The sequence below is a fragment of the Phragmites australis genome, chromosome 1 (genome assembly GCF_958298935.1).
Source record: "Phragmites australis chromosome 1, lpPhrAust1.1, whole genome shotgun sequence".
Classification (NCBI taxonomy): domain Eukaryota; kingdom Viridiplantae; phylum Streptophyta; class Magnoliopsida; order Poales; family Poaceae; genus Phragmites; species Phragmites australis.
Window position 1 is genome coordinate 12345351 of NC_084921.1, and position 26248 is coordinate 12371598.

A 26248-nucleotide genomic window follows, 5' to 3' on the forward strand; every position below is an offset into this window, starting at 1 on the left:
TGTTCGCACTAATTTATCCGATGAGAACAAAGCTTGAAGTCTAGGGTTTCTGAAGATTGTATTCACCGGATAGTCTGCTGATAACATTTTGTGTCTCAAAATGGGTTTAGCAAAAAATCGAATTGGGCCTCAAAATAGGTTTGGTCAAAATAAATTGGGCCTCAAAACGGGCTGAGCTCACAGCTCAGCAATCAATATAGACTCAGCAATCACATGGGTCTTTCGCTAAATCATGACGACAAAATTCGTCGTAACATTTTACCACATCAGATCCATAATTCGTTACAACATTTTGCCACATCAGATACATGTCACTGGGTTGCAAAATTTATGACGAGCACTATCCATGTGGCAACACCGCAACCACCAACTTGTGACATTTTTTTTCAACAATGACAATGCATAACGTCATAAAAGTAACGACGACATAATATAGTCATAATTTCTATGACGAAAAAGCTTTAATTCATCCCTCAATTTGATTAGAGACGCAAGAAAGGTGACAAACAAATTTTCGCCATACAACCGTCATAAATTTTATGGCCGACAAATATTCAATAATCAGTGACAAAAACTTATGATCATAGAATAGCAAATTTATTGTAGTGATCAATACCAGTTCATGAGCCGACACTAATAGCAAATTTATTGTAGTGATCAATACCAGTTCATGAGCCGACACTAATAGTCATAGACTATCAGTATCGGTTCAAAAACTGTTACTAATGTCGTTTTTGAGCCGATACTGATGACTCTTTCTGTAGCAGTGCACTAAGCTACCACAAAAGCTTCGCAATAGCAAACAGCACTTGTTCAACGACCAGATACGTACGAGGACCAATGCATGCAACCTTAAGCAGCTAAACTACTGAGACACGCCTTCAGACCAGCAATTTCGACAGGCAGGCAAACAGATAGCATTCACACTTGACGGAAAAAAAAACAAACAAGTACAGCACAGCAATATGCAACTGGAGCAAAGTACCGATGATGATTAGGACCTCCTAACAGAACCCTAAGTGCCTTCATTTTTGCAGTCTCATGTGCAGCCTGACGTTCATAGGAATCTGCCTGATACCATTAATCTCTATCTGCAAAATAGATAAAGCCAACACTTCTATTAGCATCCATAAAAAAACAACCAGCATAAATTATATCTTTTTTTAGATAAAGGAAATATTTTTGGCCTTTTGCATCCTCCGATGCATACAGCCCCATAATGTTTATTACAAAGTCTCGACCTGAACGATTAAAGGACTAAAAGGAAAATATTTGCATCGTACAAAGCAAATAGACTCTTGTTCATTATTACATAGTCTCATTATAAGAATTATCCGCATAATCTATAATTAAGCCATCACCCATGCTTGGCGAACATATCCATAGCCACCACCTCCAAAGCATAAATTATATCTATATATGCCTTTGCATTATGTTCTGTTCTGTATCAAGAATATTTGGTGCTATGTCTAACACGATGGCCAATGGCACATAGAAACAAAAATAATAAGAGAATGAGAATACGGTAAAGTGCCTTCAAGTCTTTTTGCATTGGTGGACAGTGGTGGCACATATTGCTATAGGGTTAAGCCCCATAGCAAACCAAACATATCCCACCTTTTTGTATTTCACTATTTTTCAGTAGCATGAAAGATCGCCAAAAAAAAGGTAGTGCTGATATTTAAAACATCTGTTAGATTCCTACCATCGTTAAGAGATACCCTAGTTTAATTTGTAACTTGTAACTTGGCTTGGATATAGTGAGTTGTCATCTTGACCTCTTAGCATAGGGTTTGCTGAGGTAGTTTATACTCCATATACGTATCCTTTTTTGTGTGAGACTCCACTGACAATACAATGAAATAATTTACTCCATTGGAGATGACAAAAGAACTAGTCAGTGGAAATAGTAAGAGCCAAATAGGGCTGAGAGCTCAGTAGGGCGCACACACCTTTTTTATGTGACCAATTTTCATCTTGTTCTCCTCTAATTTGCACCATTGCTCTAATGCAGGGCAATAAAAAATTCTTAGTTCTTCAAGAGTAGTGAGTTGTTGTATGCTTTCTGGCAAAGACACGATGCCATTGCAATCAATGATTTCGAGTGTCTTCAGAGACACAAGGTCACCCAACCGTTCTGGCAGTGCTTGAATGCCCTGGCAACCACTCAAACATTGCGACTGGAGACAGCTGAGGTGTTGCATGCTCTCCGGCAAATTATTCAGCTTTGGGCACTCCCGGATTGTCAATGTTCGGAGAGAGGTGAGGTCTCCCACAATCTCTGATGAGCTGCTCAGGTCATTGCAATCCTCAATAATTAACTCATCGAGGGCAGGAAGGTGGTGAAGCAACTTCCACTGATGCATAGGCGCCATGCAGGATTTGACACTCAGGCAAGCTACTAAAGCAGAGGAGGTGGAAGAACCAGTGTGTGGAGAACTATCTCCCCATTGCAATAGCACACCATCACTATCTATTATGCACCAGGTTCCTTTCACTATTGGCGGACATGGGTTTAACCTCAACTTGCGGCATCCACGTATTGTCAGGTTCCAGAGGTTGGGGAACATGAACTCATCCGAAACAATCCCAGCATAGGAGTATGTCACACTCCACTCATCCAAGCTTTCCATATTGGATATGGACAATCGCTCCAATTGTGCGAAGGCTTTCACGCCGCCGCAAAAGCCGCTATCAATCTTTGTAATGCTGGGCATTGCTTCGAGATCAAGATACTTTAGGTTTGGTAACTGACCAAGTGGTGGTAGGCTACTGCACTGGGACAAGCCCGTCAACTTAACTTCGACAAGATAAGGGAGATAAGTAGCAATGTCCATCAGCCATGTTGGAAAGCTCACACTGTTATAACCTCGTATCATAAATTGTTTTAAACTTCTTGGTGGCACTAGCTCTCTCAACAATTCCATGTCCTCCACAGATCCTTTCTTTTCTCTTGTCCAATCAAGTGTCAGTTTTACCATACTTTGTTTTTCTCTCAGTTCTATTCTCCGTGCCTCTTCTACGGACTTCACATTTTCAAGGCGACTTATCTCCAACTCAGGACAAGTTACATCTTTAAGCAGAACAAGATTGCTGCTTTGCTCACCATCAGTATTGTGTACCACAAAGTATGGAAACGAGATCAAACTCCTTTTGTTTGGCAGGGCGGACTTATGCAGACACGAGCAGCCCACTGCAATTATAGACTTCAGGCTGTCCATATCACCTATGTTCGCTGGTAGCCGGCGTAGCTGACAGCAGCCAGTGAGGTCCAGCGTATGTAGCTTTCTGAGGCTACAAAAACTACCTGGAATACTACCAAGAATACTATTATTGGACAACTCTAGATGCTCTAGATTTGAAAGTGTACTGATACTGTCAAGCAAACTATCAACCAGATATGAGAAATCTACAATTATTTCTAGACGGGGACAGATACGGTCCAGACACCCTGATAAATTCAAATACCGTAGTTCAATGAGTTTTCCTATCACTTCCGGCAGCCCTCCGAGAGATGACCCTGAATATTTCCTTTTCCGTGATAAATTCAAATATCGGAGTTTGGTAAGGCTACGCAAAGCTTCTGGTATACCATTGACGTGATAGCAATCAGATAAATCCAGATGAACCAAATTTCGAAGGTTCCCAAATGACCCTGGCAATTCATCCAAAAGTTCACAGCCTGATAAGTTTAAATATTTCAGTTCAGTGAAGCTTCCCAAGGCTTCAGGGAGCCTTTTGAGATCTAAGCTTTCTTCTTCTCCTGATGATAGGTTCAAATATTCGAGATTGGTGAGGGTGCCCAAAACATCACAATCTGACCTCGGTAGAAAATACGAGCTGCGTGATAAGTTCAAATATCGAAGTTCTGTGAGGCTACCTAAAGCTTCTGGTTCCTCTACAATAATGTTTCTCCAGTCTGATAAGTTCAAATATTGCAGTTGAGTGAGGCTCCCCAAGGATTTTGATACACATATAACAGAGCAATTCGAAAAATCTAGATGCACCAAGTTTTTGAGCTTCCTAAATGATTCTGGCAGTTCACTAATCTTCGAACAACCTGATAAATCAAGATACGTTAGACCTTCCATTTCTCCAATTGACTCTGGCAGTTCTCTAATCTCCGAACAACCTGATAAATCAAGATACGTCAGACCTTCCATTTCTCCGATTGACTTTGGCAGTGCTAAAATTGCAGAAGATCCACGAAGGTTGAGGTAAATTAATTTTGAGAGCTTGGTGATACAACTGGGAATCATTCGATCTTTGATCCCTGGAGCATTGAGATACCTCAACTGCTTCAGTTGACAGATAGAAGATGGCAACTTCTGTATGGAACATTCTCCTAAATCTAAGACTCGCAGGTACTTAGCAGTTGAAAATCCAGCAGCATAACGCCCAATTTCGCCACTTCCCAGAAAACGAAGGGCTCTAATCTTGTCAGGATAAGACACAAATAAATTCAGTGGCTTGCTGCAATCTGCAAGGACTGCATAGCGGCAGTTGCTTCCCCCAATATTGCACTTTGTACTAGCATCAAGAAGTTCATTCCCCATGACCAATCTTGCGAGGTCATGCACCAGGTCATGCATAGTGAACAATGTAACATCTTCGTCGTGTTTCCGATCAGACTGCAACAAAAGCAGCTTGCCTTGTTAGTTTCCTCATTGACAACTATGTAATATACAAACGTATCTATTAGTATATACAGGAAATGGATGAGTAGTCTGTACCCTTGCAGATGCTAAAACAGACTGTTCATGAGAAACCAAGTTAAAATGTGTCTTAGTTTACATGTGATGAGTGATTGATATTGGTATTTATTTGGCTTGATGATTTTCGGTTTTGCATGAGTTTTGATGTGATTTGAATTGATTTGGGATTTCATTTGAGCATATTGATTATGGACTAATTAGAATTGGAGTTGGAGATATGTGTTTGCTTGTTTCATGGTGTGCAGATGATGAATGCAACTTAGCGGTCGATGGCGGGATGATCGGGGCCAAGCGGAGTGCTTAGTGCCGGACGATCAAGGAGGTCAGGTGGAGTCAATGGTGATTCTAGTTGAACACATGGAGGTCAAGCAAAGCATGAAAGGTGGATGAAGACAGCGTATTGACAAAATCAAGCGAAAGGGTACCGATGCAAGTGATAAGGCGGCCCGAGGGATCAGGGGTGGGAGAGACTTGCCGGCAGTCAGGATTGCATGACGGAGTGCACGCGTCGACATCGAAGCGCTAAGGTGTAAGCAAGATGGCGAGTTACGCTTTGAGAAGCGTGTAGGCGGTTTCACAGTTTGGCATCAAAATCGTGGGAGGATTGGAGGAGTGCGTGGCATCATCGTAATTCGTGAAGGTGTCATGGCCGTTCAATGAATGGAGAAGAAATTGCCCAAAATACCCTCGGTGGTAGATAAAAGTGTAGTATAAGAGAGGGATATTTTGGGAAAAAATTAAGAAATTTAGAGGTCAAATTTACTAGACCTATAAATAGAGGGGTAAGGCTATGAGAGAGTTTGAACCAGCCACTTGAGCCTCCTTGTGCCATCCATTTGAGAGCTTAGAGTTAGGGTTTTAGAGGAGAGGAGGATGAGTACTTAGCCTATGTAATAGATGAGAGTTTTAAGAGATAAATCTTTGTAATCCGTCTAAAATAGAGCTGATCTCTTTGAGTAATAAAGTTTATGTTTTTGCATATACTTGAATTCCCCTACTTCTAGTTTCCCTCCATTGGTTTCCTTGCAAGTTTGCAAGTTTTTTTATTCCGGTTTTGATTTTTTGGACTGAAATTTCAGCACCTTGTAAGATCATTCTTCTTGTTGCTAGAGTTATAAAATCCGTATACGTATACTTATGTGATAAAGTCTTGAATTCCATTCCTCTAGACAATCAACTTGTAGAGTTTCGTTACTCGGTGTTCATCTTTTCTTGTTTCTTTACAAATTGTGATCTTTCGAGTGCTAAGACACATGGATTGATCTTAAATGGAACCTATGATTTATATACTATCCATGGAGTCGTGTTGTCTCGATTTTCTCTTGTTAAAAGTTCTCTCTATTTTTGTTTTCGCTTGAGTTTTGACGTGCGTTGGGTGATCTAAATAGGAGAAGGTCATCGATTTCAAAAAAATTGTTGAGACATCTATTCAAACCTCTTACCTCCTCCAGGGTAAGACGAGTATTAAATCTCAACCATCCATTAATCAAGGGCAGGTTTGGCTACAGGAGTATCTACCTAGTATGGTAGGTTACCAGCTATTTATAGAAGAGAATGGTTTAAAAGAATTTAATTCTCTTTCTAATATTAATCCATGAGCAATTAATTACACCAATCATGAGTGATCAATTTATTCTTTTGATCTAAGTTAGATATATACGTGGGGGTGTGATTCTGTTTTTGAAAATCTGCAGCATAGTACTTAAAAACACATTAAGCATGTTGAAATAATGTGTAAATTTATATCTAACTTGCCTTAACACTGAAAGTTTGTTATTTCAATTTTCTATGTGATAATCACACATCGTAATTTGTAATTTGCACAATATGTTGAAGGAAAATGGAGTCTCAAGAAAAGATAGTAACATAGCTCACGTTTTTGCATGCATGAGAAATTAGAACCAAATTTGGCATGTACAGCTAACAATAATTACCATCATTATAACTTTCTTTAGTTATCTTGTGCTTTAATGGTAATATTATTCTTCCTTAATTATACGAAGTGAAAAGTCGATATTATCCTTATATAGTCATTGGTGACATCTTACTTACTAAGAGGTAATAGTAATTACTAGCCACTAGATCAAGAAAGATTAATGGCTCCTATTGATTTGGGTGTACTGTAAAATTTCCCTATTAAAGCACATTTAACCCTTAATTTGGTGCACTTTAATAATAATGAACTATAAGTCGCAACATCCTGATGTTATTAGAGACATGATTTGAACACAAAGATATGAATGAATCAAAAGGCTATCCAAACCTGGTGTCATGTTAGGTTACACATTTCACCTACTCTATGATTCAATAAGCCAATAAAACTTTTGTCATTAATTCCTTTCTGCAATAGAAAAATAAGGAAAATAAAAAAAGGACAACATAAGTTGGCAAGAGACATTTCTCTCCCATAGTCCCCCAGCTTCTAGGCAAAGGGAAGTTACAATCTATCTATATACTCTCTCCGGTCACAAAATCATGACATTTTGGGCATGCTTCTAATCAAACTTTTGAAAGTTTAACTATTATTATCTTTCAAAATATATAGATCGGCCTCTGCTTCAATAGACTTAACCTTTCATATTAGAATTCGGATCACACAGTGTGACTGCAACGAGCCAACAATGGTGTAAACATGTGCATTATATTAGTTTCCCTAAAACAGTTTCAATATTTCAATCAAAGAATAACTTATCAATCACAGAGATATGTCGTAAGTAATAACTCACGGAAGGTGACTTTGAATGTTGAAAGAAGGACATTCCCAATAGTTGCTCAATGCAGTTCCCACCATGCTGCCAACTGGAGACATCGTCAGATGGATTAATAAAACCAAGAGCAACCCATTGGTAAATCAGATCGTCTTTAGCCATCTTGTGTCCCTTTGGAAAGATTGCACAATAGGCGAAGCATAGCCTTAGGTACGGCAGCATACTGCTGTAGCTCAATTTCAAAGATGCAAGTACATTATCATACGGCGAAGTTGTATATCCTGACGTAGATACATTCCAGATGCCACTGTCTTTTACTGAAACCCAACCATTGAAATTCCTGAATCTCAACATGTACCCAAGAGCTCGAGCTGCTAGTGCCACACCTGCACACTTTTTTGCGATCTCCTTTCCTGTATCCTTCAACGTTTCTTTGTCAGATCTACCATCAAAGCCAACTATCTGTTTAATTATAGTCCAGCACATATCAGTTGACAGGGGCTCTATCTTGTATGCTTCCGTCGTTTGAATTTTCTGAGCAATGTCAGCATCCCGTGTGGTTGCAATGACAAACACCTTGCATCCTCCACTCCCGATCAGTTTAAGGGAAATCTTCAAGGCTTCCAACTTAAAGTCATCGTTCTCCCACAGATCATCTAGAACAATTAGAATCTTCTTGCTAGCAGGTACATCAGCATCTGGCTCCTGTGTGTCGATTAGCTGGCCCTGCTCCTTTTGAAGTTGTGATGTTATAGAGTCGTCAATTTTTTTCAAATCAAATGTTTGAGAGACATATACCCATGCTTTCTTATAGTACTTGAAATGGGTATCATTGAAAAGCAGCTGTGCAAACGTTGTCTTGCCAATGCCTCCAATGCCATATATCGGAAGGATAATGAACTCTGATGAGGTGTTGGCTTCCGTTAAAAGAGCAATTACTTTGCGTATCTCTTGACCCCTTCCTTGGATATCTGCTTCTATCACCCTTGACGATGTTTCACGTTCATCGATAACTTGCGGCACTGCCGTGAAACAGAAATTGTGACGATCGTTTGAGATAGTATTCAGTTTCTCCCTAGCCTTCTTCATCTTAACAGCCATGCCAACCTTAGGAGCAAGTGTGAGACAGGGGTTCAAAACTTTGAACTGAAAAAAGAAAAAGATATGTCAGTACATTTGAAAATTAAACATCCGACTACACTTATTGTCATCTCATTTGAACAAGGTGCATGGCCTCATAGTTTAACGGCCAGGAGTAGGACTGCATGTGAGAGTTTGTAATGGAAGAGAGGGGGAAGGGCCAGGATGAAAAGCTTAAAACTTGCGAGCTAGCTCAGCTTGTTGCTTGTTGCTGGCTCGGCTCGTATTTTATGGCGAATTTGGAAATTTAGACAATATACGCGACTGTATTTGCGAAATTAGACAACATGTTGGCGTATTTGCAAATCTAGCACTCGTATTCGGTATCTCAAAATCCGAAATTTGGATTTCAGTAACTCAAATTCCGAAAACACCCCGGGCCCACTGAATTCGGCAACTGAGGTGCCGAATACGGCAACTGAGGTGCCGAATACAGCTGGCCGGCATACCATCTTTCTTTTTGCCGCGTCACATCAATCATTGTCACGTCACGTCATTCGTTTTTTCCATCCCGTGAGTTCGGCCGGCTGGTGAATTATTGATGCAGGATGCATGCACGTTGGCCTGCGGAGAGCTAAATAAATTGAGGTCGCGAAGAAGAGAGCAGCAGCAGAGCAGAGAAGGGAGCAAGGAATGCGAGGAGCGGCAGAGGAGCAGCATCTCGAGTAGAGAAAGCAGCAGAAGAGGAGCAATGCGAGCAGCAGAAGAGGAGCAACGCGAGCAGCAGCGGCAGTTTAATACTTCGAGATCACTCACTTTCGTACCGGTTAGTTATTAGATTACCTATTTAATACTTAGGTTAGTAATAATATTTAGAGTAATTAGCTTATTTGGTTAGTCAGTTTCGAAATATATTAGTTCTTTCGGAAGTAGATTGTTTAATCCGTTCAATTACATTTATTTAATTATATTAGTTTATTTAATTAGAGTACTTAGATTATACAAATTAGATTATTTAATTATGTTATTATATTACTTAGATTATTTAATTAGAGTACTTAGTTTATTTAATTAGAGTACTTAGATTATTCTAATTAGATTATTTAATTACGTTATTATATTACTTAGATTATTTAATTAGGGTACTTAGTTTATTTAATTAGAGTACTTAGATTATACAAATTAGATTATTTAATTACGTTATTATATTACTTAGATTATTTAATTAGAGTACTTAGTTTATTTAATTAGAGTACTTAGATTATTCTAATTAGATTATTTAATTACGTTATTATATTACTTAGATTATTTAATTAGGGTACTTAGTTTATTTAATTAGAGTACTTAGATTATACAAATTAGATTATTTAATTACGTTATTATATTACTTAGATTATTTAATTAGAGTACTTAGTTTATTTAATTAGAGTTTTGAGATTATACAAATTAGATTATTTAATTACGTTATTATATTACTTAGATTATTTAATTAGAGTACTTAGTTTATTTAATTAGAGTACTTAGATTATTCTAATCTGTTGTTCACCTATTTGTTGAACCATGAAGCCTTAAATCATTATCATGGCTCATGGTGGTCTTCCCGAGCTTCTTCAGCAGCGGTACGACGAGAACCATAGGGGAAGGATGATATTCACAGGACAGCAGCTACCACGTTTATATTGCTATTTTATTGCCACGATAATTTCGAATTAACTCTGTACATGTATTGGATAACTCATGCAGTTGGGTCCGTTACGAGCCCGGAGTGTGCACAAGATTAAGGAGTTGAACCCAGGGTTCAAAAATGCGACGGTAACCGCCCAAAATGCGCGGTTACCGACCTTCCCGCTGCGGCTCGGTTTCAGAAATCGTTCGGTTACCGAATTTGAATTCAAATAATTCAAACCAAAATTGAAAAAAAAAATCCAAAAAAAATCTGATAAAAAACTAGAGGTAATTTTAAGAGTATCTGTGAAAACGAAACTTGAAAAAAAATATCGTTTCGACATCCAAATTGATGAGCAAAGTGCGGACATATTTCTAATGGGCTCGTTTCTGTTCTGGGCCGACTGAACAGTATACTCTGGCCCATTTGTGGCCCACGGCGAAAGGATAAGGTGGCGTCGGTAAGCGCGTCCAGGCAAGGTTCCACTTTCCCCATCGCGAGTTCACGAGCTGCTAGAGCGGCTCCGGCGACCGGGCGACCGGGCGACCGAATTCGTGGAAGACGGCGCGACTCCGGCGGTGAAGGATCGGTAACCGACCGCTTCACCTCGGTATCATGTTATTTTGACGATGCAATGCATTATTACTTCGGTTGTGAACTGTGTAGTAGTTCTTTCATGTGAAATGCATTGTTCGGTGTTGAGCTCGGGTGAATCGTTGAGCTATAGACCTTATTACATTGAATTGTTCATGTACATGTGAATGATGGTAACATATGTGCTACATAATCAGTTATGTAGGTGTATATGATGCTAATATGCGGTCAAATTAGTTTATTAGTTAGGTAAGCATTGATAATTTTTGTTCAATTGAGTTGGGTAACGATTTGAACACATGTTGGCATATGTATTAGTAGGCTAACCTTCGAGATTATTTCTTCGTACAGAGAAATTGCAAACTAGTCAATGACAGATAAAGATGTGGTATGGCAGCATGGGGACAATTTGGCTCCGGGTTTTAGGTGTAATTATTGCAATAAGTCGAAGAGAGGCGGTGGTGCCACAAGATTGAAAGAACATTTGGCAGGGCGCGGATCAAATGTTGTACACTGTGATAGGGTGCCTCCAGATGTACGCGATTATTTCAGACGTGAGCTAGATAGGGCAAAAGATAAGAGGAAGGGAAAGGCAGACGAGAGGCTTCGGAGGCAAGAATCAGCTAGAGTTCAAGTAGATTTGACAAGCAACAATGAGGACACGGAAGAGGAACAGGTGCAGCGTGCCGTAGGTCAATCGAGGGATAAGGAAGAGTTTAGGAGGAGGTCAGGCGAGTCCTACGAGCATGGAGGTGGTAGTGGTACTGACAGAGGGGGATCTGTATTAAAGAGGATGCTTAGAAGAGCATCGTCAACAAGGGAGCCACCACCAAGTGTCCGGGATTACAATGTTGCTTTAGCAAAAGCCCCTGTGCAACCGAGGATTGACACCGGGTCATGGAGTGCCAAGGGAAAGAAAGCGAAGGAAGCTATTGGTGTGGCATGGTCCAAATTTTTTCACACTTCAGGCATTCCTGGCAGAAAGGCGGACGATGCATTCTTTATCGCTGCAGTTAAAGAAACACAAAAATGGGGTGAGTGATTTAGTGTGTAATGAATTTATTATTGTCATACTTATTTCTTTTTGAGGTATGATCATTTGTTCTGTAACAGGCGAGGGTGTACCATCTCCAACAGGGCGGGATATAGATGGTAAGTATCTGGACGAGAACGAAAATGCTTTAAAGAAAATATTTGACAAGTGGAAGCTAGAATAGCCAGAATATGGTGTTACTGTAATGTGCGATTCGTGGACGGGACCGACGCACATGAGCATTATTAATTTCCTCATATATTGCAATGGTCGTATGTTTTTTCACAAGTCTGTTGATGCGACCTGCTACAGTCAAGATGCAAAATATTTGAATAAGGTATATTATTTTTCTCAGTTGGTAACATAGTATTTAAATTGTTGCATATTTATATGGTTCATTCTTTTATTGCAGGAGATAAGAGCAGTGGTAACTGATTTAGGTCCAGAAAATATTGTACAGATTGTGACTGATAACGGGTCCAACTATAAGAAGGCATGCTAGGTTTTGAGAAGGGAATATCCTGCTATCGCATGGCAGCCTTGTGTGGCACACACGATAAATTTAATGTTGAAGTCGGTTGGCGATTTTAGAGAACACGACATTGTCATCCAAAGTGCAAGGGCTATATCACGATGGCTGTACAATCATTCGAAACTACATGAAATGATGAAGGCAGCAATTGGTGGAGAGTTGGTGAGGTGGAATGCCACAAGATTTGGAACTAACTACCTATTTCTTGATAGCTTTCTACGACGAAAGGACAGGTTCATGCAATGGATGGCATCTAGTGAGCTCCAGCAGTCTCGATACATTAGTTCTGATATTGGAAGATATGCACATAGTTGCCTATCCAGCTTACCATGGTGGGACAATCTAAAAATGGTTGTTGATTCCGTCCAGCCATTATATGCATTCCTCCGTTTTGCGGATCAGGACAAAGTGCCAACATTGAGTGAGGTGCTCCTGAGATACATCATTGTGAAGCATGAGTATGAATCATTGTATAAGAATGATAGGGATTCTTTGGATAAGTACATGGCAATTGTCGATCGTAGAATGAATGATCTAGCCAATGGGACATACATGAATGCCGGTAATACACTCATACCACTTTTCAAATGCTTGTGTTTCTAATGCTTTTAGTACTGATGTTTTGATCGTCAACTTGCAGCGGCCGCTTTGAACCCCCGCAAGCATTACGCGTATGGCACAGGTCCAACCTTGTTCGAAGATCTCCGTGAGGCATTTGAGCGGCTGACTGATGTTACTACTGCCGCGGAAGCACTTATTGAGGCTGAAACGTATCGGACAAAGTCTCTCTCATTCTCAGGTCCTCTAGCTGCACGGATGGCTTGTGACGGCAGGACTCATCCGGGTACGAAGATTTTTACATATCTATCTGAGCCTCATATCACTATACCTACTTTTCTGAGCCTCATATCACTATACCTACTTGCAGCGCAATGGTGGTCCATGTTTGGTTCATCTACACCTACACTATCAATGCTTGCTAGACGCCTAATGTCACAGTGCGCCTCATCTAGTGGTTGTGAGAGGAACTGGAGTACATTTGCTTTCATCCACACCAAAGTTCGCAACCGATTAAGCTACAAGAAGCTCCATAAGTTGGTGTATGTCAACTACAACCTGAGAATACAGAACAACTTGGATGCAGGTATCAGGTCAACTCTTGATGATGATCCATTTCAGCGGCTTATGGAGCTCACATTGAATGAGGATAACAATCCGCTCCGGGACTGGATGGAGACCGGGAGATCAAATGCAGCCCCTGAGCTTGACGAGGAGGACACAGATAGCGACGTACCCTTGCCTACTCACCTGGTGACAGACACAGTGAACACACCTGACTTGCAACAATGGGCTGCTACAACGGTTGGTGACACACGGGAAAGAGGAAGAAGCAAATGACGCAAAGAAAGAAGAGCAAGAGGACTAAGGGCAAGGGCAAAAGACAAGTGCAAAGCGATGAGAGCACAAATAGTGACCCAAAGAGCCCAACTTACCAAGAATCGAATGACAGCAGCTCAAAGACTGACAGCGGTGATGATGATGGTCAGGGCGGTGATGCTCATCCAGGCCAAACATCTGTCGTTCCTCCTGTGCAATTCACTGGTGAGAGTCAGTTTTCACATGCCACGCAAGATCAGGATCACAGTGCTCCATCCTCACCAAGGCAACACATGGTGGCCACGATGGACCACAAGATAGTGCGAGCTATTCCAGCAGCTATGGCATGGAGAATAGTTCTGGATCGTATCCGTATCACTATCCTGCCCCCAATGCTCATTCAGAGCCTCCTATTCAGTGGGTCTATGAGTGGCAAGACCCTGAGTTTTATGCCACTTTGCAAGGACAATGGTCAACCACTTCTGCATGGACAGGACAAACTTGGGCTGAGTTCAAAGCAGAGTTACTATCGACACGACGGCTAATGTTAATGTCCACCGATGAGTACAATATGGCCGAATGTAATCGGCCCCCAAGCTGGTGGTTCTAAAGGTGATGCAGATTTCCTTTCGAAGGTCATGATAATTCCATATATATTTATTAATTTCAGGCGCTGCATATGTAATATACGCATATATTCGAAACAATAATTATATGTTCGTGCTTCAATTGCTATTACTATCTGTTTGTTGCCTTCGAAACATAAAAAAATTAGCAAAGGTCATGCCAAATTTTTATATGATATTAGAAAACATATCATGGTTATATACTATTTTTCCTCATGATTTAGTGGCCAATTATTTGTTTATTATGATTTACACCTTAATTATTGAAAATGCATCCACACATGTCGGTAACCGCTAAAAATCGCTCGGTAATCGCACAAATGCGCTTGGTTTTCGACCTGTCGGTAACCGAGCAAACCGCTCGAATTATCAAGCAAACCGCTCGGTAACCGGTCCAAACCGACCGGTTACTGAGACCCAAAAAATCCGATTTTTTCGCAAAAATTCAAAATTTGCCGAATGAATTTTTTCCGAATTTTTTTGAATTTTTGGCCGGTTACCGCCGTTACCGCGCTTTTTCGGTTACCGCCGGAGGTCGGTAACCGACCTCCGGTCGGTAAGTTGAACCTTGGTTGGACCCTCGATTCCGCGAGCCACTCGCACGGGCGGGACTACTACCTTTCGCTCTCATGATGGCCGGAGCTCCCATGGAGGTCGGTGGTAGGACACCTCTGCCGGCGATTGATGAGCCACTGCTCACAGGTCTCGTCGACCGGTGGCGTCCTGAGATGCACACGTTCCACTTTTCTTTTTGCGAGATGGCTGTAACATTGAGGGACGTGGCCATGCTGACCGGGCTACCAATCAGGGGCGCCCCGTTAATAGTTTCGCGACCCGCAAGGGAGGAGTGGAAGGGTTATGTTGCGGATAGGTAATTATTTGTTATGTAATGCACTTCAAATATTATAGTGCTATTAAAGCTTCATCTGACCATCTGCATCTTATAGGTTTGGTGTGCAATACGACGGGAAGGATGCTGGCCTCTCCATGTCCTGGGTTCATGGGCTCCCACAGTTCGGTCCATGCCCACTGGATGCGGACGAGGCTACACTTATGCAGCACTATAAGGTGTACTTGTACGTACTGCTCGGAGGCATCATGTTCTGCAATACGGCAGGCGATTATGTCGTCCCCCATATTGTATGGTTAGCAGCCCACCTCGCGTCACATCCTTATGAGCCTACATCTTACAGTTGGGGATCTGCAGTGTTGGCTGCAACCTACAGAGGTTTGTGTGATGCAACCCAGCGAATAAAGAGGAAGGCAACTATTACAGGGTGCCTACACCTCTTACAGCTATGGAGTTGGGAATACCTCCCGATTTCCAGACCTTGGGTGCTCAAGTGCTACTACCCAGTCCACATCTCCGATGGCATTGCCGATGACATAAGGCCAACGATGGGGTATCGGTGGATTCATGCCAGGCTAAGATGGAGTCAGCAGCAAGACCATGGTAACTACTCCAGGGTGATCAGTGACCTGGACGTCCTCAGCGCTGATCTAGTGGAGTGGGATCCATGGCGTATGGCACGAGTAGAAGAAATTACAGATGGTGGACTCATCGCATTCTCTTGTAGCCGTGACGCAGACTTATGGTTGACCACATGCTTCTTGTTGTACATGAACTGCGTGGAAGTATATTCTCCAGAACGTGTACAGAGGTAGTTCGGGTATCGACAGGTGGTGCCAGTACCACCACCACAAGGCGCCGGACGGGCGCACGAGTAAGTGTGTTATTGTATGTTGCTTTAGTACATTGGTTATCCATGTTAACAAATTATAACTGTTTATGTCACGTACAGGAGGAGCTCACAGGGGGTGGAGGCATGCAGAACTGGGCATCCAAGAATGCCGACTACATACGGAGGTGGACAGAGTCAGCTGCAGTGGATGTCATCATTACTGCTGAACAATACGACGAGGCCACATACTGGGACTACCTTGCTTGGTACCGTCCGCGCACGCGTGCCACCTTACTCAGCGGACCTGTACAGCCGGGCCCCAGACCCTTCCCCGAGGATCGTGCCCGCCTACTTCATGTTGTGGTAAGTGATGCGTTACTTATAATGGTTTTCTTTGAAAAATCTCTGTATTACTGACATATCCCTCATCTTATACAGACTGAAGAGGCGAATGAGATGCATACGCAAGCGGATCAAGCTTGTGGGGAACCAAGCAGATCATCATCGCAGAGGGATCGTAACCCTCTCCGGGAGTACATGAGGACAAGAGGATCCCGCTTCCTAAACGCTATACGTGGTCTAGGTGGGTGTGCCCCGCAATGGAGGGGGTACGACCAACCTGCCATGGACCTACCTCGTGCCTCCCACAGCAGGCGGTCATCCAGTGCTCGTGAGGAACCCGTCCGGTCAGAATCACGACATACATCTTCAGCTTCGGCGCGTCATGTCTCATGTTCCGGTGCTGAGGCCGAGGAGTGCACGCAGCCTCCTGCGCCCGAGCAGTTTACGCTGGGTTCACTAGCACCTTCAGCTACGATGACACCTCCGGCTGTAGCATCTACTCATCAGGGGGACGTCGTTGACTACACGCAGCAGACCCCTTGCTGGAGCGACCCTAATGCTTTTGACTGGGCTGCTGCAATGCATGCGACCGCCACCTTCACTGATCTACTCGGCGGACAGTCCTCCCATGATCTCAATGAACCTAGAAGTTCACATTGGTACCAGCATGGCGAACCTTCGGCACACTAGACTCCATCGGAGCACGTTCTAGGGCCGTCCACACTTCCGCACGAGGATCCTTCGGCATGGTACATGCAGGGCCGAGTAAGCGGGGCGGGATACACGTTCGGTGGGGTTCCCACAGGGCAGGCAGATGATGATGAAGACTACCAAGGGCACGCAAGGCAGGGGCCTGCGCAGGCTGCTGGGATGAGAGCCACACACCCGCCAGACGCTTACACTCCTGGGGATTGTGTGAGGCATCGTCGCCGTTGAGTAGCCAGGACAATTTGTCATGACACATGTATTATTGATTTTAATGTCGAGGTACAGAGGTTGTAAAGCATAAGTAGCATGGAACCCGGTACAGAGGTTACACATAAAGAGCGGACAACAACAAACATTAGCATGTACGATACGCCTAAAGAACATAATAACATGCCTTAAGGGAATAAAATATATAGGGTTACAATAGATGCTTAGGGCGAAGGAAAGTGGCGAAGCAAATTAGCGTAAGAATTCTAGGTGTGATGGTCAAAGCTATCCGGGTAAGATGGTTGTCGTCTCCGAGGTGGTTCTGGGAAGTTGTAAAAATGAGTACGAGCAAATCCATCATCATTTTCAGGGTCATCGGTGTCCTCCGGAGATGGAAGCCTCGGAGGGCGGGGTCGTTGTGGCATGAAATCGTCGTTGTCGTCATCATCTTGAGGTTTCTCCGATGTGGTACCACGTCCTATTTCCCTATCAGTTGTATGGCATCTCGATGTTGTGCATGAACGTTCTCTTGCAGTGTTCCTAGAACATTCTCCTGTATTTCTGTTCGAACGTCTAGACATGGGGGGCATGAAATCGTCATCATCTTCGTCCTCGTCATTATCTGGATGATTCGTAGAGGTCGCCTCTGTACCCCTTTGGTTCGCTGACTGTCGTCGTCTTCTACGCGAACCAGGCATCACACCCCCGCCGAAGAGCATATACATCGCCAAAAAGTTTGAGATTTCTTTGTTGATCAACTGTTCGTCTTCCGGGAAAGCCTGACGCAGAAGAGGACCGTTCGAATCAATGGAAATAAGATAAGTAAGGTGACCAAATGTTTATATGACATACCTGAATATGGGATGCATACTGGTCCGGCGACATTACTATCGTTCTTTGCCTCCTAGGGAAACCTATCACAGAAGGATGGTCGGCCAGTTCGCGGACCCTCAGATACATTTGACGCCGGTGATACAAGAGGGCCCTAAGGTCCTCGATGGTTACACATTGGAGCGGCGCGGTTAACCTAGAACATATGAGTCTTGCATGCAATTTCGCCACGGCTTGGATTATGTTGTTCTCCTTTAAGGGATCATCGTTTCCTTCACGCACAACCTGTAAGGAGGCATTAAGTGCTATAGCGATCGTTGAAGGTGTCCATGGAAAGCCTGTACTAGAGGATCCCGCCATAGATTTCTTGCTCACTAACTACCTACGCTCTGTCTCTGCATCAAAACACAGATCCATGAATATTTAAGAAACACGAAATAAATAAATAAAATTACATTTACAATACAATGGTCACTTCTTGTCTAAAGGGGTACAGTGCAAACCACATAATGCACAATAAGTAGTACAACTAACAGGTGAATAACATTTTACAATACAAAGTCTCTAAGACAGTTCAGTTCGACAGTGGGCTGATAGTTTACTGACGGGTCGGGCAAGTCCTCCTGTCATGGTCAGGTTGTTTGCAAAGTTTGCACCTGCGTAGGCCATCAACAGCATCTACTTCATCCATGTCACCTTGCAGCCTCGTAGATCTAGGCCTTCCAGGATCTGTGCGTCGTGCTCGTGGATAAGGTACCCACTTAGGGCCCTCGATCGATTTGTAGTTGGTTCCGATGTTAAAGGACCGCATCTTTGGAAGCCATGTGCTCCTCAATGCATCGATCGTGAAGTACGGTGATACGTACTGTGATCCGTCATTGCCACCTATGTCCCTGCAAGCGGCTAAGACATGCGAGCACGGGATATGGTGCAGTTTTGGCTTATTGCATGTGCACTTCACCTCGTTAGGTACAAGTTGACATTGCTACACGGTGTCCCCGGCGCTATACCCTGAAGCATACCTACGGTGGCACATGACCTCAAAGTCATTGGTGGCCAAGTCGTAGATCCTCTACCGATGAAAGTGTGCCTTGCTCCTCCTTCTTGATATGATTTGCTCCACCTTAGGTGCAAACCGTGTGCTGCACTTCATAGCAGCATTACCACGGTCTCGAAAGTAGTCCGCCGTTCTGTAGAATGTGAGCTCAATAATGGCACACAACGGGAGGCCCCGTACTCCCTTTAGGACATTGTTGAACGCCTCCGCTATGTTCGTTGTCATGATGGAGTACTTAACATGGGATACAATAATTTTAGAATGGCTATTTGCATAAGAATCGGTACAATATGATCATTACAATTCTATGCGCTAACCTGGCACCATGAGTGTCATGGATAAGGGCCCAACGCTCCGCCGGCTTCCCCGCTATCCACTGGCTAAATGTACCACGTGAACGACTAACGATAGTTTGGCCCCCAACCATTTGCGCCCGCAGTTGATCCTCCCCTGCTTGCTGGTCTGCCATCATCTTGCGAGTGGTCTCATTTAACTCTCTCCATATCTCGTTGAACTTCGCCTGCTGGTTCTGAAGATATAGCCCTTTGAATCTCTTTACAAGCGACTTGCTGCGATACCTTGTGTACAGGTTCGCGCCCAAGTGTCGCATGCACCATCTTCTCTCCACATCAGGCCATGCAATGGAGCAGTTTGTGTTATCATGCAGCACGTCCAACGCATGCAGAAGACCCTTGTTGCGGTCTGAGATGACGCAAACTCGTTCCCTATTTCCCACGACACGTGTCCTCACCAAGGTGAGGAACCACAGCCAACTATCACTCTCAACCATTGCAAAGGCGAGAGGAATGATCTGATTATTTGCATCCGCCGCCATTGCTGTCATAAGGGTACCATGGAACTTGCCGCTCAGAAATGTGGCATCCACGCATACAACCGGCCTGCAATGCCTGAATGCTTTGATGCATTGTCCAAAGGACCAAAATAACCTAATGAGGTATCGGTCAGTGGTGCTATATGACCCATCATCTAGCCTGATCGGCTCATCCGCCATGGCCCACTGAGTCCCTGGATTCGTCATGGCAATCTTCTGCAGCAGTCTCGGAGCATTGTTGTATGACTCTTCGAAGCTTCCAAACAGCATCTTCAATGCCTTCTGCTTCGCTCGCCACGCGGTGTGATAATTGATAAGCATGCCAGTCTTAGTGTGCACCTCCCCCATAATCGATTTTGGCGACAAACAAATTTCCGTGCCAATAAGCGTGATGAGGAGTTGGGCTACGAACCTCGCATCAACGGCGTGGCTCACATTCCTAATAGCCTCTTCGCTGCATGTATGTGGGGTGTGTCTACTGATCACAAAATAGTTCTCATATTTCGGTTGATGTGCTCGTACGAAGTAAGGGCAATTCGGGTGCTTGGTACACCTGACATCATACTCCGTAGGGTTAGACCGGGCGCACTTGTGGTCCCTTCTTATTATTACAGCATAGTTGCTAATAAAGTGGATGACCTCCCCTCTGTTACGAAACTGTTGCCCGACCTGAATGTCGCTATTCTGGTATCCCCAGTTAGATAAGGTGTTATACTCAACGACGACACACTCCAAGAGCCCAGTACCACGAAAGTACTGGATCGCCGGGACCGGGTCATCATTGTCAGCAGCTTCTTCATCCCTGCTACCACCGTCTTCATTATCCATGCATCCTGCATCGACCTCACAAGGGTCCACTCTACCTCCCTCTCTACTGGAACTGCCCTCCCCGACATACCCTCTATCCTCTTCATGCATCACCTGCTGGCCTGAGCCTTCCACAGTGGTCACTGCATCACCTTGCACCAGTCGTGACACTATGTTTACGTACACCGCCATATCAAAGTTCTCCTCCAATGCCTTGCGTGAGTACAAAGCCCATGCGTTGTTCCTACTCATCTCGAACAACGTATGGACAACGACCGAGCTATTTGGAACAAGCCGCGGCCGTACACCCTCTAGGACAATAGTATGGGACTGCTGGTTCACACGCAAAAGACGCATAATATGTGATTTCAGGCCATCTAGATCAATAGGTACCTCAACCGAACTCTCTATGTGCTGGCAGTTCTGAATTGTTACAAGTCTCCCGTGCAAAACTGTGGGACGTTCTCCATAATAAATATGGAAAATCATATCGTATCTCCTAAATAAATGTACATGTAATAAATAATAAGTACAAAAATAATACTAATTAAATAGTACAATATACAACTAATATGCATCTTTGTTGCTACTGGACACTATCTTCTACGGTTCTACCAAACCTAAGTGATTAAACTAATTAATCAAGTTAATTGATTAATTATATTACTTTAATAAAACTAATTACCTAGATTAAATCACGTAAATTCATGTTACTATATTAAGTAAAGAATCTAATCACACTTACTAATAAAAATTATATAACCCAACTAAATCAATAATTTAAATACTCTAATTTATCAAAATAATATAATTAATCAAATGTACTTGAATGAATTTAACAATATACTGACGAAAGGACTAATATACTTCTGAACGAACTAAGAAAAATCTAATTACAATTACTAATTAACTACGTAATCTAAGAACTTACCTTAAGGAAATTGAGCGCGGCTGCTGCTCGCGTTGATCCTCTCCGGCTGCCCCCTCTGCTCGAGCTGCTTCTCCTAGTGTTGCTCCGCTGCTGCTCTCTTCTCTCCACTGCTGCTCTCTTCTCTTCTCCCTTCTCTCCTTTGCTGCTCTCTTCTCTTCTCTCTTCTCTCATTTGCTGCTCTCTTCTCCCTTCTCCCTTCTCTCTTCTGCGAGCCAGGGCTTTTTATTAAGCGCAAAAGCAGCATCCCGCTGGCACGCACACACCGAAAGCATCGATACGACGTGAAAATGACATGATTGGGCCGTATTCGGCACCTCAGTTGCCGAATACAGCCGAATACAGGGTGTATTCGGCAACTGAGGTGTGCCGTATTCGGCACCTCAGTTGCCGAATTCAGTGGGCCCGAGGTGTTTTCGGAATTTGAGTTACCGAAATCCAAATTTCGGAATTTGAGTTACCGAATACAGTGCTAGATTTACAAATACGTCGACATGTTGTCTAATTTCGTAAATACGGTCGCGTATGTTGTCTAAATTCCCAAATTTGCCGTATTTTATAGCATGCCGAGCTAACATTTTAGCTTGTTTAGTTAATGAGATGGCTCAAGCTGGCCCACCGAAGAGAGCCCACCCGACCGTTAATCATACTCCCACTTGCGCCCGAGTGCCCGACGCTTCCCAGCTCACGCTGCTCCGGTGCTCCCCGCTGTCACGCAAGGGCGGCAAGCGACTAGGATTTCGCCGGGGAAGAGACCGATATTCGCACGCGATCCCGTCACTGCCACCGGTCTTTTGTCCAATTGGACGAAGGGGAGTCCATCTCCTCCACCTCTGCTCCTGCTGCCTGCCGTTCGCCGAGCGCCGCCGGGATCCGCTCGATCTGCCACCGTCGACGAGGACCAAGGATGCCACGGCAAGGCTTCGAATCGGCCCTCTCGATCACGCTATCATCCGTCCAACCCTTGCTGCTCACGTGCACGATACATGCTCATCAAGTTTATTGATCTGAAGCTAGAATACTGCATGTTACTAATTGGTTTGGATATGCAAGCACATAAATGTAACAAGCAGATCAACGCAGAATTAGCCGGTTCAGTATCCGCCACATATAGCTGTAGTTTCCAGAAGAGTGCGCTCCATTACTCCGCCTAACCACCCATCTGCTCATCGCCGTTGTTGGTCTCCCGCCCGCAACCGTCGGGATTTCGGTCACCTGCCGCCTATTTTCAGTGGTCGGCTCGCGAGCTTAACGAGCCAAGCTGAGCCAATTTTTTATCTCGCTTCCTTACCAAGCCAAGCCAAGGTAGTTTTTTGGCTCGCTTCCTTAGTCCATCTCCAGCGGTGCCCGTTTCCAAGTGCTACAGTGTCAGTTCCAGTGCTATAGTGTGAAAATGCCGATCGGCAACGAGCTCCAGCAGGAGCGGCAACTGCCACTACAGGGATGCGGCCTGGATGCCGCCGAAGGTTTGGAACTCCAAATTTGCTACTCTCTTTTTCATTCCCTTATCACTGTTTATAAAGACTGACAGGCGGACTCGACAGAGGTGAAGAGTAATGTAAGGTAGGAAGTAGGGTAGCTGCTAGAGATTAAAAAAAATAGGAATACTATAATAGTATTAGAGGATACTGTAATAGTGTTATAGAAAAAAAAAATTAATATCTACTGGAGATGACCTTAACGAGTTGAGCCGAGCTGGATGGAGCCAAGCCGAGCTGGCTCGACTGCTCAACATCCAAGCCTAGTCAGGAGTAATAGAAAATTTTGGGGAGGAGAAAATATCTAGTGCTCCCGAAGCCTTAAAACACCATGCAAATAGTCATGAAATTTTTTATAAAAAAAAAATGGTGATGTAGCTAAACCGGTTGGTGCATACAAGATACAACTCAACAGTTTGACGAGCCTGCCTAACGTGTTAAGGCCCACAATGATCCTAAGCAAAAGAGTTGTGGGTGGTTTAATTTCCCAAAATTCAGTAGACGAATAAATCATCTTGGCTGTTGAATAAATCAGGTGCGTACCTTTCGCAAAGCCGATTGCTTGGTGGTCTTGGCCTCCAATTCGTCAAACATGTCGGAGATGTCGTAGGAGGCTCTGGTGAGGCGCTTGAGCCACAGCCGCACCGACGCGTCCTCGATGGACCGCCTCTCCGCGTCCTCCATCACCGCCTCGATGGATTCCAGCGTGTCCCTCATGACCTCCAGGTCCTCGCCGAACCTCCACTGCAGCATGATCCGATTTCCGATGGCATCGCCCACCTTACCGGCCGCCGCCTTGAGGACGGCGGCGGCGAGCATGCCCCCGATTTCCGCCATGGCAAAGGCACGCGCTCACGCCTTCGGCCGGTATGGAGTTGGTCGCAAAAGAAAAAAGAAAAAAACGGGAGCGAGGCCGAGGCGCGGGAAGCTACAAGAAGCCGTTGGATCCGGACCGCCGCCCTGCTCGAGCAGTCGAGCCGCGCCGCTGCTGAGACGCCGCACGGCCGAGCGTCGACCAAGCCCCCACGCGCCCTCGGCCTGCTCGAAGCGAACGACGTCCAGGAGCAGCGCGTGGCAGCTGGGACTGGTAGCTGCGCCGCCTGCGCGTGGGATGGTGGCCGTGGAGTAGAGAGAGATGGGGACTGGGATGAGTAGTCGATGACTCTGAGATGAGCAGATCCAGAGAGCAGAAACGAAAGAGGAAGAAGACCGGTACTCACGGTATGAAGTCAAGGATCCCACTCAGGGCCGGTCCTGAGATATGGGGGCCCGGGGCGAAACTTAAAACGGGCCCTTTTAATAATTATTATTATTTATATATATATAATATTACCAATACACTCAAGATGCATCAAAAAATATTCATAACAAGAAATTTATAAATATTACCTTAAAAGTTTCTTCTAACCTTTCTAGACGCGAAGTCATTGATAATGGTATCAATATCAATCATATCCAATAATTTCTTCTCGATGGATAAAATTGCCAAGTCATTTAACCTTTCTTGAGACATTTTGGATTTTAAATAATTCTTCAACAACTTCAACTTGAAAAAACTTCTTTCAGCCGATGCAAAAGTAACGGGCACAGTAAATAATATTCGATAAGCAATAGAAAGATTAGGATAACAATCTGCTTCTCAGACATACTCAAAAATCTCCACAGCAGACATTGAATCTGGTAAAGTCAGCTTGATAACACTTAGCTCTGAAATTAGATCATTTAAATCAACATCGGATGAACTATCATGAGAGAAAATGTTTGCAAATTTGGTGCAACGGTTCTCTTAGTTCAATACTATTCAATGACTTTAGGGTCGTTGAACTCATCAAAAACTCAAATATACTTTTGAATGATTGGAGTTCTTCAAATCTATCTCCCAATGAACTAATTGCAATATCAACCATATACAAAAAGTAATTAATTTCAAAAGCCTTCTCAGCTTCTAGATTTGCTTCCTCACAATCAATTTCATCAAACTGTTTCTTCCTAGATGCACGATGCTTTACTGGAAATGATGGCCGTACACCCATTTCTAATGCAATCTCTTTAGCAATGATCAAACTAGAAGCAAACCTTTCATTTCTGTAGCTTTTAAAGTAATTCACTACATATTCTATGTGCTGTAAGGTAGCATCAATGCACATGGATGATGATTGCAACTTCTTGCTGACAGTGTTTACAGTAAATAAAATTTCATGCTAAATAACCATACCAAGTATAAACTCAAATGTGCCTAGCACTTCATATAAATTTTTGGCATCACTCCTATCTTTAGCTTCAGTATCCTTATCTTCACTTAAATGAAGCAAAGCTTCCCTTAGTTTTGGAGCTTGAAATCTAATTGCTTTGACACTTTTGATCCGACTCTCCCAACGAGTATTGCACAGTGATTTTCAGTTAAACTTTCAACATGGTCAAGCAAAACATTCCATCTTTTGGTAGAACTGGAAAATAATACATATATCCGTTGCACAATCCCAAAAAATGAAATAGCTTTACTACAAGATTTAGCCATATCACAAAGAGTAAGATTAAGACTATGGCAAGCACATGACATATATAAAGCTCTTGGATTTATATCAAACAATCGTCTTTACACTCCTTGCGGTTTCCTTTCATGTTAGAGCCATTATCATAACCTTGACCCCTAATATCATCAACATTTAGACCAAAGGACTTAATGGAATCAAGCAATGAATTGAAAAGCCCCTCACCAGATGTGTCATCTACCTTGAAGAAACCCAGAAAGTACTCCTCAATTTTGCCACTAGACATATTAACATATCGAACCAACAAACTCATTTGTTTTTTATGACTCACATCTAGGGTACAATCAAGGATAACAGAAAAATATTTGACCTCTTTAACAGTCTTTATGATAGATCAAAACGTCTGTATACTAAAGTCTAAACCCCAATCAATTATGAATAGTTTAATACCTGGTTGCTATAGTGGTCTGTTCATGATTCCTACGCTGCACGAGAGATGAGATTGGCTGATCGAACTCCCTCCTTGCTGACTTGTTGTGCTATGTAACATGAA

At 43.3% G+C, this 26248-nt stretch overlaps 1 protein-coding gene and 2 pseudogenes across 3 annotated transcripts; 1 reads left to right on the forward strand and 2 right to left on the reverse strand.

The window, feature by feature from the left end:
- The window catches only part of LOC133931185 (protein argonaute 4A-like), a 58898-nt pseudogene that overhangs the window by 6935 nt on the left and 25715 nt on the right, over positions 1–26248 (reverse strand).
- LOC133909946 (putative disease resistance protein RGA1) lies at positions 624–24445 on the reverse strand. Of its 3 annotated transcripts, none has more exons than XM_062352475.1 (4): positions 23747–24445; positions 7442–8569; positions 1953–4631; positions 624–1091 (listed from the first exon to the last, which is right to left on the reverse strand). In XM_062352475.1, exons 1-4 carry the CDS (start codon positions 24038–24040, stop codon positions 1026–1028), a joined length of 4167 nt encoding a protein of 1388 aa, XP_062208459.1. In that variant the 5' UTR covers positions 24041–24445; the 3' UTR covers positions 624–1025. The 3 variants fall into 3 exon arrangements, with proteins under 3 accessions (XP_062208459.1, XP_062208465.1, XP_062208473.1); XM_062352481.1 differs by lacking the exon at positions 23747–24445 and adding an exon at positions 21729–22015; XM_062352489.1 differs by lacking the exon at positions 1953–4631.
- On the forward strand, positions 11014–13726 carry LOC133915650 (uncharacterized; annotated as a pseudogene).